At 42.3% G+C, this 14,381-nt stretch overlaps 1 protein-coding gene across 1 annotated transcript in view; it reads left to right on the plus strand.

Moving 5' to 3' along the window:
- Positions 1–14,381, plus strand: part of EFCAB6 (EF-hand calcium binding domain 6) — a 136,943-nt gene that overhangs the window by 18,963 nt on the left and 103,599 nt on the right. The window contains exon 5 of the mRNA XM_073316693.1: positions 11,147–11,283. Within this exon, the coding sequence (XP_073172794.1) occupies positions 11,147–11,283 (137 nt within the window). The remainder of the gene's footprint in view (positions 1–11,146; positions 11,284–14,381) is intronic.

Below are 14,381 nucleotides of genomic sequence, written 5' to 3' on the forward strand. Positions count from 1 at the left end.
ACTCCCCTCACTATGGGAAGGGGAAGACTAGAGGGTGCACTGCCTGCATGCTACTGCACTGAGTGCTCCAGCAGAGCAGGGCTCTGTGCCCCACAGGGGTGCTCATCCCTTGTACCCAAATCCTGAGAATACAGAGGGTCAAAGCACTGCTCAAAGGGAAAGTGGTCCCTTTGCACAATGAAAGTTCAGTGGGTTTGCTGCTAAGAGAGCCTCCGTAGTCTCGGAGTCAGGGGCAGGATTTTCTCCTTGATTACTTTATACAAAAGCACAAAAAAGCAAGGAAGGAAATATTGATTCAAACAGTGAAGTGTCTCCAAACATTAAAAAAAAAGTTAGATTCAGGTAAGACTGGTCACCTGAAACAGCTTTTAACAAAAGCAGCAAAAATACTCACCTGAGGAGTGTGGTGTTTAGATGTTGCTTATAATTATTAGATTTGGGAGCACTGGTTGTTGGGAGTCTGAAAGGACAAGAAACAGGAAGGAGCGGGGAGGAGTCGAGAGGCTGGGAGAAAGCTACAGAGGGTGCAGCAGCAGCTTGGTAAAGAGGTTTCCACTTTGAAAATAAAGTCCTGTTGAAGCTTGTTAGTACCTTGCCTGGTTGATACAACATTTTGGCAATGAGGATGGATCTTCTGCCTCTGAACCCACCTGCACCCTTTCTGCAAAGCCCAGGTGAGCCTCCAATTGCTTTTACTACCTGGATCCATATGTCTGAGACTTATCTGCTTGCAATCAGTGCTACAGAGATTTCTGAAGTAAGAAAGCGTGCTCTGCTAATCCACTGCTTTGGAGCAGAAGGGCAGCGTATATTTTACACTTTTCCCCTTGCAGATGATAAATATGAGACTGCATTAAAGAATTTTTTTGTGCCAAAAGTGAATGTAGTAGCTAATCACTTCAGATTTTGCAGTGTGAGCAGAAACCAGGGGAAACTTTAATGCAGCATATTGCTTCACTGAGGAGTCTGATTGTAATTTGTGACTTTGGGAATGTGGCAGATGAGATGATTAGAGACCAGCTCACTGAGAAAACAACCATGCTTCATGTAAGAGAACGCTTACTTTTAGAACCACAACTTACACTAGAAAAAACAATAACCATTGCTACTCAGATTGAGTCAGCTACAGCTGAAGCCAAAATAAGGAGCATAGATACAGGAGGCACAGTCCAGACTGTGACTGCTTTGCAGAAAAGTTCACTACCACTGCAGACACACAATGGCAAGAGGAAAACTAATGAAAAACCACCGAATCAGCAAATTCAAAATACAGTAAAAGCATGTTTTCGCTGTGGATCCCCACAACACCTTGTAAGCTATACAGGATGTCCGGCAAAAGTAGCTCAGTGCAATCATTGTAAAAAGATTGGACATTTTGCTAAAGTATGTCGCAGTAGCCCGTTTAATCAACAGGTGCATGCAGTTACAATACCAGATGTTACTGTGCTGAGCGTGGACAAAGTCACTACTGCACATATTCCAGAACAGATAAAGTACACTGTAAACGTTTCTGCCATACCCTCAGGCAAACCACACTCTATTCAGCTAATGTTGGACACTGGCTCAGCAGTATCTATACTACCTGATTCCATCTATCTGCATTACTTTAAAGATGTGCCTCTTACTGAACCCAAACTTCACTTGGTGTGCTATTTGAAAAACCATATTCCAGTACATGGCTCCCTGCCAGTAAGAATTACTTTTGGCGATTGCTGTGTAACTGCAGAGTTCTACATTGTCCACAAAGGCACTCCTATCTTTGGCAGAGATTTATTGGCTGCTTTAAATCTCAGGGTAGTTAATGGACGAGTTGATCTTCCTCAGCAAAGCACTCTTGTGGTACACTCACCAGTTTCAGCTGGGACCCAACACCAGGTTGAGGAGAAACTCGGCTGTGCTTATGGGATTTTGCATAAAGTTAAAATGCAGAATAATGTGATGCCTGTATGACAGAAGTTACGGTGCTTACCATTTTCAGTCAGGGAAGCTGTTTCAGAGGAACTTAGCAAACTTTATTGAAAGGACATTATTGAAGAGATCAACTTCTCGGAATGAGTTTCACCTATAGTAGTGACGCAGAAGAAGGGTGGAGGCATTCGCCTTTGTGTGGACTTAAGGGAGCCAAATAAAGCAATTGTGATTGACAGTCATCCTCTTCCTCACATAGAAGAAATGTTTGCAGAACTCCGTGGAGCAAAGATGTTTTCCACTCTTGATTTGCAGAGCGCATACCACCAGGTTATGTTGCATGAAGATAGCAGAGACTTCACAGCATTTATTACACATGAGGGACTATTTTGTTTTAAATATGTTCCATACTGTCTCGCATCTGCCCCAAGTGCCTTTTAAAAAATGATGTCATTGATTCTGAAGAATCAACATGGAGTTCAGTGCTATCTGGATGATATTATCATGTTTGGAAATACTTCTGAGGAGCATGACAATAACCTGCAGCCTGTACTAAACTGCATCAGCATACCAGGCATCCAGCGCAATAGGTCCAATTCTGGTCCAATAGGTGAAATTCTGGGGCATACAATTTCACAGGCTGGACTAAAACCTGATCCAGATCATATCCTGGCAATTTCAAATGCTCCTCCTCCAACAGATTTGCAAACCTTGCGTTCCTTCTTGGGTCTTATCTCCTGGTATGCAAAATTCATTCCCAATTATGCTTCTGTCATTGAACTGTTACGGGAATTACTATGGAGAAGTTCAACCTTAGTGTGGACAACGGATGCACCAGAAAGACTTATTGTACATAGTGCAATACTTGCACTATTCAGTCCTGCATTGCCCACAATTGTAACTACTAATGCTTCTGATTATGGACTTGGGGCTGTTCTCCCACAACTGCATGAGGACAACACAGAGAGGACTGTTGCATTTGCTTCAAGGACACTAAGTAATGCTGAGAGAAAATATTCTACAGTCGAAAAAGAAGCACTTGCTTGTGTCTGGGCTACTGGAAAATGGGGAACTTACCTGTTGGGCCACACGTTCAAGTTGCGCACAGACCACAGCCCTTTGACGACGTTGCTCCCCATGAAAGGACTGGGAAGAGCAGGATATCATATTGCTCGATGGTCTGCAAGACTACTCTCTTTCAATTATGAACTGGAATGTAAGCCTGGAAACCAAAATATGGTCGCTGATTGCCTTTCTCGCCTGCCTTTGCCTTCACCAGATGGTCCACCGGAGGATGAGGATGTAGTGGTTGCACTTATTACAAGCACTCTCACTGCAGTTACAAGAGAACAATTTCAAGCTGCTTGTTCAGCGTGTCCAATTCAACAAAAACTATGGGAATTTTTGACAAAGAAACGACCCAGTCACCCTAAAAACCTTGACCCAGTTTTGCTGCCTTATTTTAGAGTTTGGGGTGAACTTTCTTTGTTTGATGGCCGTTTTGCGACGAGGTACACACCCGCTCCTTGTGCCAGAAGAATTACAGTCAAAACTCATAACCTGGCACACGATACTCATCAAGGAATTGTCCGAACCAAACAATGACTACGGGATCTGTATTGGTGGTCAGGGATGGACTCTCAAACTGAAGTACTCATAAAATCCTGTGTCACTTGCCAAATGCATGATAAGACAGCAGTGACATGTACCCCTCCATTACAGCCTGTTTCTCTTCCTGAATCTGCATGGGAAAAAGTGGTGATTGACATTGTAGGATCCTTTGATACTGCTCCAATTGACTGCCGTTATGCCATCACTTTAATAGACTATTTCAGTAAATGGCCTGAGGTAGCATTTACATCGCAAATCTCTTCTGCTACAGTAATTAAGCTCCTCTCTTCAGTTTTTAGCAAGGAAGGTAACCCCAAAGAACTGGTTTCAGATAATGGTAGTCAATTTAGTTCCCTGGAAATTGAAACTTTTCGAGCACAGAGGAACATTTTACACAGAAGGTCATCCCAATATTACCCTCAAGCCAATGGGGAAATTGAATGGTTCAACAGAAGTTTGAAAGAGTTTGCAAATGGCTAAACTGGAAGGGCGATTGTGGATACCCTTCACTACTGATTTCTTGCAAGCATACCAGGCTACACAACATGTCACAATGCAAAGATCACCCACAGAGTTACTGCATGGGAAACAGATGAATACTAAACTGAACATTGCTGGATTGTTAAAGGCAGAGGATGATGTGAGAAAAACAGTTGAACAGAACCAAGCAAAGTCTAAGGCTTTCACAGACAAGCGGCGGGGTGCTAAGGAACCAAAGTTTGAGTGTGGTTCCTTTGTTAGAATATGAAAACCTGGAATTTTACGCAAAGGGGACCATAAATTCACAGCTCCTCTTAAAATCATAGAGAAGAAGGGATCTTACACCTATCGACTTTCTGATGGGCGGGTATGGAATGCTTCTTATCTTGTACCTGCATATGCACCAAGAGGAGATTATGCCAACACCCAGTCTGCATTGGATGTACCAACACAACAAGACATTGCACTGGAACTGGGGCTTGAGAGATGGCCTGTCAAACCCAGATGACCACCTGTGTGGACTAGAGACTATGTTATGTAGTACCTACAGTGTTTTCAGTGTAATATTTCTGCCAACAGTATAGTGTCTTGTTTCATATTTGTTCCTGTGGTTAGAACAATAATGTTTATTTTAATTGGGAGAGTTTCTTAAGAGAGGAGGGAATGTGGTGTTTAGATGTTTCTTGTAATTATTAGAATTGGGAGCACTGGCTGTTGGGAGTCTGAAAGGACAGGAAACAGGAAGGAGGGGGGAAGAGTTGAGAGGCTGGGAGAAAGCTACAGAGGGTGCAGCAGCAGCTTGGTAAAGAGGTTTCCACTTTGAAAATAAAGTCCTGTTGAAGCTTGTTAGTACCTTGCCTGGTTGATCCAACAAGGAGTTATCGGCTATGGGGTTGAAACCACCTCGGAAAAGCAGAAAAAGAAGAGAATCAACCACTAGGAAAAGCAAATTTGTAAGAAGGGTTGTGAGGATACAATGATGGCTCCATAATGCACTTATGCATCAGGGTTTACATTTCGGCATTTCACTTCTAGCTGTTGTATGGAGATGTTTGTGCATAAGTATTCATACAAACTAATCCTTAGTTCTGGACCTAAACTGCTAGTGTCTCTTTAAAGGTAAGCAACATACTGAGCCTGTTTCTCATTTACACTAAGCCGCCTTTACACTCCCGTAAAATGTGGTGGTGTAAAAAGGCCTTAAAGTGCGCATAAATATATTACACCAATTTTAAGGGCCCTCTAAATAGCTAGAATGTATAAAGGGCCTTAGTGTAAAATGAGAATTAGGCCCAGTATCTCGTCCTCACTCCCCACTTTCCTACTTCCCTTCCCCCACAAATTTTTGATTTTATGTTTATGAGGCTCTGAAAATAGTCTAATTCTTTTCTATCTGATTTGGCCTATCTCTACCAGCTGGTAAATAGGAAATGTTCACCATAGGAAGCCAATACTCTGCAGAGTGTAAACAGATGGAATCAATATAAAGTGACAAGTTAGACTGTGCTACTGAGAATACAGAGCCAAAACTAAGAGCATAACAGTCACGATACTTATTTTGTTCCAATTCATTTGGTACTGAATAGCACTTCATATATGCACAGCTGTGTCCTTCTGTTTTTTACTTTCTTTCTTCTGGTTTGATGATGACAATTTCAAAGAAAAACTTTAATTAAAGATTTTACACAAAATGGCCCAAAGTAGAATATATGGAAAATGAGCATTGATGTGTTTATTGCACAAGGAATATTTTTTCATGCATTTATTTTTCCTTTTTCTTTAAACAAAGCAAAAAAAAAAGTATGCATGAAATGTGCTGGATTGACGGCCTTGCAGGCTGAAGTTTTCTGTTTGTCTGCAGTACAGGCACCAGATTGAGCTCTGGCTGTGAAAGCTTGCTCACCCTGCCTTTCCTGTATACCTGGTACCCTGCTCTGGAGAAGCCATCCGTTAGGGATGAGAAGGTGGTTCATTCTCCAAGCCCATTCCAGGGTAGAATGTGAGAATTTCTGCCTGTGTGTGCAGGCTGAGGGAAAGAGGATGCCAGGAGCCAGGATTGCTTCAGTCCAGCAATGGTAGCTTCCCCAGAAGGGCTGTGGAAATGGATGGGTTATGGCCTTTCTCCCTTTCTTGCCCTGTACAGACCAGCAGACTTTGCCTTTTGTGAAGGAAAGCACATCTTGCACCCTGTAAACGTATAATGCACAAGCTGTGCTTCTCTGGTGACTGCTGCAGAGGCAGTGTACTTCCAAGCTATTCCCTGCTGCAGGCCGTGCCTTAAAGGCACAAGTGACTTCTCATTCTTTTACCCCCAGGAATGACAACGTGGCGGTGGGATGTTTGACACGTTTTCACTAAAATGAGAGAGGTGGAATGTTCTGCTGGTTTGAACAGTGGGCTGGCAGTCAGGAGACTTGGATTTAAATCCCAGTCCTGCCATTGCCTCATTCCTCAGCATAGAGTTCTGTAGAATGAACAGTTGCGACCCTTAAATTTTTGCCATTTTTACTTCAAATAAATATTTCAGTACTTGCTGTACTCCCTACATTACTAGGGTGTTTGCTCTAAAGAGGAGCAGCAACTGTTAGTTTGCACTTGCAGAATTTCCTTCAGATTCTCTTACAAGCAGGGAGCAGCTTTTGCTACCTGCAGAAGCCATGGGTTTCAGACTCTTCCCTCCCTATATCCCCCAAGCTATGCAAGGGAATCTCAGCAAATCTGCACAGAGGTCTCTTGCCTCCTCACTCCAGCACTTTGCCTCCCTTGAACAACATGATCTCTCTATGAATTGTGCTACAAGGGGCTCACTTGTCCTGTGGAATCCCCTGAAACCCCTTTAAGGGTTGTTCTACACCACACAGGGGGGAAGACTGTGTAAGTTAGTATAGACAGAATCGGAGGGTTTGGGGTGGGGAGAATGCAGTGATGCAGTGCAAACCAGTGAACCCTCTCCACCTTCCTCTGCTTGCCCTGTCAAACATTCAGAAGTGAAACTGTGTTCTCCATGCAGAGAGGATTCCACAGAATAAGGGAGCAGGAAGGAGAATATTATGCAGGTGGTACCCCACAAGTTCAGATCCATGGGTGCAGGCTCTCTTTGGAATGCATATGTTGAAGGAAGTATGGGGATCATTAATAATTATGTTGCTAGCAAAATACTGTTAGGTGGGTAGCCTTGTATTTGGAGGTAGAGTACTTCAGTCTTTGCAGGATAATCTGTGGTCTGCATAAAAACTGTATTTAGAACTCCCTGTGTCTGGTGCTGGATGTGATTTGCACTGAATTTTCTTTACACATCAAAGTGTAAGAAAATACTTTAAACACCTAGTACTCCTGTCAAGGTTCCTCCCCCACTCTGAACTCTAGGGTACAGATGTGGGGACCTGCATGAAAACCTCCTAAGCTTACTTTTACCATCTTAGGTTAAAACTTCCCCAAGGTACAAATTAATTTTATCCTTTGTCCTTGGAATATCCACTGCCACCACCAAACTCTAACTGGGTTTACTGGGAAACGTAGTTTGGACACGTCTTACCCCGCAAAATCCTCCCAACCCTTGCACCCCACTTCCTGGGAAAGGTTTGGTAAAAATCCTCACCAATTTGCATAGGTGACCACAGACCCAAACCCTTGGATCTGAGAACAATGAAAAAGCATTCAGTTTTCTTACAAGAAGACTTTTAATAGAAATAGAAGTAAATAGAAGTAAAGGAATCACCCCTGTAAAATCAGGATGGTAGATACCTTACAGGGTAATTAGATTCAAAACATAGAGAATCCCTCTAGGCACAACCTTAAGTTACAAAAAAGACACACAGACAGAAATAGTTATTCTATTCAGCACAGTTCTTTTCTCAGCCATTTAAAGAAATCATAATCTAACGCATACCTAGCTAGATTACTTACTAAAAGTTCTAAGACTCCATTCCTGTTCTATCCCCGGCAAAAGCAGCATATAGACAGACACAGACCCTTTGTTTCTCTCCCTCCTCCCAGCTTTTGAAAGTATCTTGTCTCCTCATTGGTCATTTTGGTCAGGTGCCAGCGAGGTTACCTTTAGCTTCTTAACCCTTTACAGGTGAGAGGATTTTTCCTCTGGCCAGGAGGGTTTTTAAAGGCGTTTACCCTTCCCTTTATATTTATGACAACTCCAATAACTGCCTTTTGACCCTGAGGGATCCACCAGTGCTACACAAACTACCTTCTTGTAACACTGCTGAAATGCAGTTACTTCTGGGGTGGAACGTAGTAGCCAACTGACACGCAACAGTAGTAAGAGAGGACAATATGGCCAGGCACCAAGACAAGGTCCTACTGTAATGTAAAGTGTGATTGGCTCATTAATGTCTATTGAGAACAAACAGGACTAACGTTTCTAATGTTGAAAGAAGCTGATCATGTTCAATGATCAGCTGAAATATCTTTATGTAGTTGTGACAGGATCCCTGGGGTACTGGGGAACTGTTATGCTCTTATCTCTCCAGCCCAGGCTCTTTCTCGAGCACAGGCTCTCTCTCGCAATGCTTTGCTAGTGACAAGCAGCAAACCCCCCAGGTGCTGTTATCACTCAGTACAACAGCCCCACATCCAGCTAAATTGCATGAATGCTCCCTGAGCCACTCACGAATCACACAGAGAAAGGCACCAGCAAATCTCCCAAGCCCCCAGCCTTGCAGCCCAGAACAGTAACTGTCTTGCCCTAGTCAGAAGCCTGACTTGTACATGTTCATTACCCAATCTGCCCCTCCCTCGATGTGGAGAGGATACACGCTAGCCTTTGTAACCTGAGCTGAGATTTCCCAAGCACTTCAGCCAAAACGCTCTGGTTTAGATAAAATATAAAACAGGTTTATTAACTACAGAAAGATCAATTTTAAGTGATTATAAGTGGTAGGCACAAGAAGTCAGAGATAGTTACCAAAGAAAATAAAAGGTAAGCATGCAGTCTAAATCCTAGACTTTATTAGGCGGAACAATATTTGTATCAAGCAGTTTTTCTCACCCTACTGGATGTTGCAGGTAGGTTACAGTCCTTAATACACAGGCTTTCCCTTTAAGCCTGGGACCAGTCTCCTCAGTTCAGGTCTTTGTTTTCCCAGCATTCTTTTGCTTTCAGTGTAGGTGGGGAGGAGAAAGGTGCCCTCATGATGCCACTGACCCTTATTTTATACTCTTAATCCATGTCCCTGGAAAGAAACTAACCCAGGCATGCCTGGTTGGGCTTCCTGAGTCACAGGGTTGCGCAATTCCCATTGTGTGGTGTTTCTCTTACAGAATTGTAAATTCCTTGTTTACAACTCACCTGCTGATTAATGGTGGTTTGATGGCAGCCTGGGTGTGGATCACCAGCTTTGTTGTCACTGGAGAACTAACAATGTATGACTCCCAAATTTACAACATATTTCAATAACAACCATACAGCAAAATCTCATCACTTCATAAACCCTAATGATATACATATTTTGACAGAACAGGTTTCAGCAGATCATGACCTTTAAAATGATACCTCACAAGGCATACACTGTACAAAACAGATCATGATTATATGACAGTGGTGGATATGGCGGTTCTAGGGTGCTGCTTGGAGGTACAGAGTGCCACAGTAGTAAACTGCATGGCACTCAATTTGACTTATAAGAATGTAGGGTTAAGTTCAAACTTCTGGGAAATGAATCTCTGATTCTGGGGGGATTGAAGTATTTAAAGCTTGATTCTTTGACCATACAGTGACCCTCTTTAACAAAATCTGATTACCAAAAGATATCAAATGTTAATAAACAGCCTTTCTCATGAAAACCTTGTGGTTGTGTGGGACTAGATGTGTGGAAATGTTTTCCCAGTCCAGTGAAACTGGGAAATTTCTGGATTTTTGCCAATCCTGTTTATATTATAACTTTATTGTGTTGTCTTAACTGTTCATAGTAGCAAAAGGCAATTTTTATGAATAAAACCAGCTTTCCCTCCTCCTTGTCTCCATCCAAAACAAAAAATTGCCCCCTTCCATCATCCTGGCCTGTGCACACCTGCCAAGGACCAGTGATAACCTGACTGTTTGCCTCAATTCTGCTTACTTTGGATTAGATTGTGGGCCCATTACTTACATTGGTGGGCAGGTATAACCATAGATTGTGCCATTGCAGTCAAAGAAAGTACTCATGGGATTAACTGCTCAGCAGTGGGAATAAGGAGTTCACAATGGCAAAGCTCCTATTGACTTCAGTGGGAGCAGGATTTCACCCAAGGTTTTGCTACTTTATACTCCTGCTAGCAGTGCATAGCCTATAGGATTCTATTCTGGCTCATGTACCATCATCAGAACAAGCAACTTAGTTCCAGTTGTAGAATCTATATTGTTGCTCCTGTTGTGTGAACCAGAAAGTACACAACTTGACTTTCATTTCCCAGCTTGAATTTTTAGGAACAGTAGTTAAAAAAAGCAGTATTTTTAAGAAAACTTTCTTACTTGTAAACTGAGCAAAATTCGACATAGAAGTAATTGAAAAACAGTAAGCTTGGCACCCCACAATGTCATGTTTTAATATATGACTACATTTTCAGGTTCAGAATTTGCACAGATTTTCAGCAGGGACAGAGGAAAGGGCTGCAGTTGCAAATGTCACCACCTTCACTAGCAAAACCCCATGTTTTCTTTTTTCACCCTCAAACATACCCCCTTATTTTTGGTAAATATTTGAAGTGAATAAAAAAGAGATTCACTCCACTTTATGAAGAACACTAATCATTTGTTGATTTCTAATAAACATAAATACTAGTGTCAAGCAGATCTGCCACAATCATGCAGTATTTGGTTTCTGGCAAATCTCTAGGTTTCAGTCATTGGAGGAAGATGTCTTTTATCTACTGCTTAAAAGGAATGAGTTGTATTTGAAACTCATTACTTTGCCTAAAAGTTTTTTAACTTTACCAACACCATTTACTGAGGAAATTGCCTTTAAAACATTCAATAACTGCACAGTGTTCATGTCTTCTAGTCATTTTGTAACACTGTGCTCAAAAAGTTGTTTTTTTTGCATTGTTGGAAAAGGTATAAAATGTCATTTTTTATATTAGCAAAGCTGTCCAGTGCCTGTGTTTCAGGTTGCATCAGTGTTTGTTTCTTGTTAATTTGATCATTTGTCATTTATAGATTTCAAAGAATTTGAAAAGCATCCTCAAGACCTGTAGACTTTTTGACTATAACCGAACAGGACAAATACAGCGGCATGAGCTAAGACGGATTCTTGAGATCAGTTGTTTCAAGATGAAGGATGCAGAGTATGAAAAGTAAGTAAGGAAATAGTCAAAGATTTCTGTATGTTTCTTGAAATTAATAAGTTAAGGGGCCTATGTGGCCTTCTGAACTGCACAGGCTGTCAGATTCTGGAGAGTGGCTTGGCAATAGGCTGACTTATTAGGATAAAAGCTGGCTGGCTGCCAAGAGCCTTGCTCCATATTATGGACCTATCCCTTTAATCACCCAGATGCACACTGCAGCCTCTGAAACTTCCTATACTCTGAGGGAGGTAGTAATTCCATTGTCTGGTTCCTAAAGGAATGGGTCATAGCATCTGAACTCCTCCTAGCTTCAAGCAGCTTGATTGTTATGGGTGGGAATGGGGGTCTCATCCACACAGTCTCAAAGAGATTGGTTTCAGAGTCGCAGCTGTGTTAGTCTGTATCTGCAAAAAGAAAGGGAGTACTTGTGGCATCTTAGAGACTAACAAATGTATTTGAGCATAAGCTTTTGTGAGCTACAGCTCACTTCATCAGATGCATGCAGTGGAAAATACAGTGGGGAGATTTTATAGACACAGAGAACATGAAACAATGGGAGTTACCATACACACTGTAACGAGAGTGATCAGGTAAGGTGAGCTATTACCAGCAGGAGAGAAAAAAAAATCAAACACTTTTTGTAATGATAATCAAGGTGGGCCATTTCCAGCAGTTGACAAGAACGTGTGAGGAACAGTGCAGGGTTGGAGGGAATAAACAAGGGGAAATAGTTTTACTTTGTGTAATGACACATCCACTCCCAGTCTTTATTCAAGCCTAATGTAATGGTGTCCAGTTTGCACATTTAATTCCAATTCAGCAGTCTCTCACTGGAGTCTGTTTTTGAAGTTCTTTTGTTGAAGAATTGCAACTTTTGGGTCTGTAATCGAGTGACCAGAGAGACTGAAGTATTGTCCGACTGGTTTTTGAATGTTATAGTTCCTGACGTCTGATTTGTGTCCATTTATTCTTTTACGTAGAGACTGTTCGGTTTGGCCAATGTACATGGCAGAGGGACATTGCTGGCACATGCTGGCATATATCACACAGGTGGATGTGCAGGTGAACGAGCCTCTGATAGTGTGGCTGATGTGATTACGCCCTATGATGGTGTCCCCTGAATAGATATGTAGACACAGTTGGCAATCTCTCTGGTCACTTGATTACAGACCCAAAAGTTGCAATTCTTCAACAAAAAAACTTCAAAAACAGACTCCAACGAGAGACTGCTGAATTGGAATTAAATGTGCAAACTGGACACCATTACATTAGGCTTGTCTAAAGACTGGGAGTGGATGTGTCATTACACAAAATAAAACTATTTCCCCATGTTTATTTTCCCCCCGCTACTGTTCCTCACATGTTCTTGTCAACTGCTGGAAATGGCCCACCTTGATGATCACTACAAAAGGTTTTGTTTTTTTTCCCCCTTTCCTGCTGGTAATAGTGCACCTTACCTGATCACTCTCGTTACAGTGTGTATGGTAACTCCCATTGTTTCATGTTCTCTGTGTCTATAAAATCTCCCCACTGTATTTTCCACTGTATGCATCCGATGAAGTGAGCTGTAGCTCATGAAAGCTTATGCTCAAATAAATTGGTTAGTCGCTAAAGTGCCACAAGTACTCCTTTTCTTTTTGCGGATACAGACTAACATGGCTGCTACTCTGAAACCTGTCATTGTGCAAGGCACTGAATTTAGCCGTATGGAGCGGAAATCCATCAACTTCATGAAAAAACTCGTACAGATACAGACAGACATCATCTTCCTTTCCAAATGCAAACAGATGGACATCATACCAAAAGGACTGAAGGTAAAAAATCCATTACAATCTACATACCACACAGACTATGCTGACAGATTGTGCCACACACTCTCAAAGAAACTGCAGTACCACCTGATCAACATCCTATACAGCAAACGGGGAAAGATTAAGAATGAGCTCTCAAAACTGGATACTCTCATAAAAAGCCAACCCTCCACACAAACTTCCTCATGGCTGGCCTTTACAAAAACTAGACAAGCCATTTACAACACACACTTTGCTTCTCTACAAAAGAAAAAGGACACTAAACTATCTAAACTACTACATGCCACAAGGGGCCACAACAGTGGTTCCCTTAATCCACCCAGCAATATTGTTAATCTATCCAGACATACTCTTAGCCCCGCAGAAGAATCTGTCCTATCTCGGGACCTCTCCTTCTGCCCCTTCACCCCCATGAACATGATACAGTTCTGTGGTGACCTAGAATCCTATTTTCGACGTCTCCGACTCAAGGAGTATTTCCAACACACCTCTGAACAGCATTGATGACATCTTAATGATATGGACCCATGGAAAAGAAGCCCTTGAGGAATTCCACCATGATTTCAACAATTTCCATCCCACCATCAACCTCAGCCTGGACCAGTCCACACAAGAGATCCACTTCCTGGACACTACGGCGCTAATAAGTGATGGCCACATAAACGCCACCCTATACCGGAAACCTACTGACCGCTATACTTACCTACATGCCTCCAGCTTTCATCCAGACAACACCACACGATCCATTGTCTATAGCCAATCTCTATGATACAACCGCATTTGCTCCAACCCTCAGACAGAGACAAACACCTACAAGATCTCTATCAAATGTTTTTACAACTACAATAGCCACCTGCTGAAGTGAAGAAACAGATTGACAGAGCCAGAAGAATACCCAGAAGTTACCTACAGGACAGGCCCAACAAAGAAAATAACAGAACGCCACTAGCCATCACCTTCAGCCCCCCACTAAAACCTCTCCAATGCATCATCAAGAATCTACAACCTATCCTGAAGGACAACTCATCAGATCTTGGGAGACAGGCCAGTCCTTGCTTACAGACAGCCCCCCAACCTGAAGCAAATTCTCACCAGCAGCCACACACCACACAACAAAACCACTAACCCAGCAACCTATCCTTGCAACAAAGCCTGTTGCCAACTGTGTCCACATATCTATTCAGGAGACACCATTATAGGGCCTAATCACATCAGCCACACTATCAGAGGCTCATTCACCTGCACATCTACCAATGTGATATATGCCATCACGTGCCAGCAATACCCCTCTGCCAT

Source organism: Lepidochelys kempii, chromosome 1 (assembly GCF_965140265.1).
Source record: "Lepidochelys kempii isolate rLepKem1 chromosome 1, rLepKem1.hap2, whole genome shotgun sequence".
In the NCBI taxonomy this organism is placed as follows: Eukaryota; Metazoa; Chordata; order Testudines; family Cheloniidae; genus Lepidochelys; species Lepidochelys kempii.